This window comes from Quercus robur, chromosome 3 (assembly GCF_932294415.1).
Source record: "Quercus robur chromosome 3, dhQueRobu3.1, whole genome shotgun sequence".
Classification (NCBI taxonomy): Eukaryota; Viridiplantae; Streptophyta; class Magnoliopsida; order Fagales; family Fagaceae; genus Quercus; species Quercus robur.
The window spans coordinates 50,149,500-50,152,741 of NC_065536.1; the positions used below are offsets into that span (position 1 = coordinate 50,149,500).

General features: G+C 33.8%; 1 protein-coding gene across 1 annotated transcript; it reads right to left on the reverse strand.

Moving 5' to 3' along the window:
* Positions 1 to 340: 340 nt before the first annotated feature.
* On the reverse strand, positions 341 to 989 carry LOC126718217 (putative calcium-binding protein CML19). Its single transcript, XM_050420311.1, has one exon. It carries the CDS (start codon positions 987 to 989, stop codon positions 564 to 566), a length of 426 nt encoding a protein of 141 aa, XP_050276268.1. The 3' UTR covers positions 341 to 563.
* Positions 990 to 3,242: the final 2,253 nt, after the last annotated feature.

Below are 3,242 nucleotides of genomic sequence, written 5' to 3' on the forward strand. Positions count from 1 at the left end.
TCTACAAGTATTTACACCCAGTTTTTTGTCATTCTACTATTCTATTACTAATGTCAAATTTTAATTAGAAAGTGCAATTTTTTTAGATGAAATCGCCAATCACATTGCCAACTAAAAAAGATAAAATAACCCAACATTCACATTGTAAAAAAAAGCTTTTAATATATATATATATATATATATATTGTGCACTTCCACCCCTCCCCCCTTATGGTATCAGAGCCATCTGTTTCTAGCAGGTGATAGTTGTGTTGTGTTCTTTCTACTCTATCTTTTCCTGTCTGAATCTTTAATTTTTTACTCCTGTGTCTTCTTGTCTCCGTTGGTGCCACCCTCGTCGTAAAGTGAATTCCCATAATTGAACTGTTAGGCCCGTGATGCTAGGAAAGCGTTAAGGCATGAGAGGTATAGGGTTGTTGCAAGGCCCAAAAATACATTAAATGGTATTATTTTGACAAAGGACATAAAAATATCACACCACACTATTCAACACTAAAAAGAGGTTTGTTACTCAACTACATACTTCTTAAATTTCCCAAAAAAAAATCTACGCGGCACATGACTCAATGTATCATCATGTCCTTGAACTCTTCAAAATTAAGCACCCCATTGCCATCAAGATCAAACTGGTTAATCATAACAACACATTCTTCAAGGGCTCTTGACTCGCCAAGTCGGCTAAGCATACTCTTCAGACTCTTTGGTGTGATGCATTCGGCTCCATCTGTGTCATACATCTCAAAGGCTTCTCTCAAGTCCTTTATTTTCTCTTCTTCACTCCCACTTTCCATTAAACCAACAAAATCCTCCGACCCCAGCAACCCACCTCCATCTGAGTCCAAGGATTCAATCACTGTCTCAGCCTCTTCCATCAGCAACCCGCCACCTATTGATTCAATGCAACGACACAGTTCCAGGGCTGAGATTTTACCATCTTTGTCTTCATCAAAATGTTGGAATACACGGTTGTATGCACTGCATTTGTTCATGGTTAATTCGACGACAACTGAAATAAGATTATATAAACAAAGAGTTCAAGGGGAGATTTGAGAAAGTATTCAATGTAGTTCCACGAAAATAAGCAGCTTAATATTCGTGGCTAGCTATGAAGACCAAGGCTATAAACTGGCAAAAGTATATTTACTAGACGACTGTGAATAAGAGTTGACTGTAAGGCTGAGTTATGAGACCTCGATTTATACTTTTGGCAGACACGTAGTTCGTTGAGCCTAATCTGAAAGTTCTCGGAAAATGAAAACTCGTACGTGCTTTCTTCTTTTTTTTTCCTCCTTTTTAAGGAGTTATTACCTTGGGGGATAGTCTTCGGAAGAAATAGGCAAGAAAGTGCGAGCCTTTTAGTTTTCGACTTTTCTCAACAATCTTGAAAATGTATTAATTAATGGCAAACGTTTAACAAGCACTGTATGGTTTTTGTTAAGGTTTGTTAATGTGGGTCTCACATTAACAAAAAATTGAGTAAAAAGAGAAAAAACACCACACAGCTGGCAATAAAAATTTGGACAAAATTGTCCTTTTAATACATTTTCCATCCTTTCATTTTTTTATTTTCCATCAAATCTTATTTTATCAATATTTTACTATTCACTTTCTTTTACTTTACCAATATCAAACTCAATCTTCCCCTTTGCCAATATCAAAGAAAAGAAGGGATGAAGAAATGTCAATGAAGAATTGAGAAATAATTAAACAAAGTACCACTATTGTATTTTATTTGATTCATAGTTGTTTTATAAAAATAGGTTAAAATTAATATTATGTTAATTTCTATTTTTGATACATGTATATTGTAACACTAATGGATAAGGATGTAGTTGCAAGTGAGACTCAATACTTTGCTCCAAAAGATTGCTTTGACTTAAATGAACCACTTCAAGAAGGTATTGTAATCTATATATATATATAACTGAAACTTTTGAAACTCTCACAATTTTCCTCATCAGCACAATTTAAAAAAAACAAAAAACAAAAAACGTAATAAAACTTTTCTAAAACCCGATGCAACCTGATGCTCTGCCTTTCCCTTTCATGATGCTCTGCCTTCTCTTCCTCCAAAACGCAGATCCACAGCCAAACCCAATATAGCTTTCTCCTTCCTATAAAACGCAGATTCACATCCAAACCCAATATAGCTCTCTGTCATTCCCCCACCACTCATCTGTCCTGATCGACCTTTCTGCTCCCTTTCATTCCCATCTCCCTTTATACCACAAGCCCAATACAAACCAAAACCACCCACATCTTCTAAGAGAGAAAAAAAAAAATCTGAAATTTCGGCATTTTGGCTGAAATACACTTTCCAGGCCAAAATAAAAAGCTAGCCTTATTTGCTGATTTGCTCGATTCCGTGTACTTGATCTCAGTTGATCATGGGGAATGAGTAGGTCTGATTGTTATAAGGTACTCAACACTATTGTGATTTGGCGAGAAGGTTAGAGTTCTGGCTAAAGACTCTAAATTAAAGGAAAGTGAAAAAAGATGAGGAGAGAGTTTGAAAAGGTTTTGTGATAATGAAAAAGTAAAAATAAGAAAGGAAGAAGGGTAGTGGCTGAGGATATATGAGGCAATGAGTCACGTGCTTAGGAATGATGAATTTTTGAAAAGTTTCCAGGATAGAATTTTATATATAATCGTTTTTTAAACTTTTTTTTTTTTTTGAAGAAATCAATTTAAAAACTTTAGCTTAATAATAATAAATAATAATAATTTTATTTTATATATATATATATATATATTTAAATATATATATGGTGCGTTATCCTGAAATGGTGCATCGACACACACTGATACCAAAATATTCCGTTCCAGTAGCTAATTCGGAACAACCTTTAAAACGGAATTTAAAACTTTGGTGGAAATAGTGTGACTGTACAATATAATCGAAGCCTTTGACTATTTGTTGATTTCTCTAGAATTTTCACCTTAACCCCAAAAACTTCATAGATTGGTGAATTGAAAAAGAAAATAAAAAAATAAAAAATAAAATAAAACCTTTTGTGACAACTTAATCATAGTTGTGTGTTTACTGTGGTGTCTAAGGGTGAAAATAGAGTGACTATACAATTAACCAAGTTATGCAAAAAATTCAATCCAAAGATTGATGAAAATCTTAAAATTTTAGATAAACACTTGAATTGAAACTCAGTTGAAATAGATCCAGTATGTAATAGCCATCAATTGAGGCTACTACACAAGGGTTTTTCTTTTTTCTTTTTACTCATAGT

Coding starts and splice junctions, on each gene's coding strand:
- LOC126718217 (XM_050420311.1), bottom strand. CDS start 989: ATGAACAAATGCAGTGCATACAACCGTGTATTCCAACATTTTGATGAA.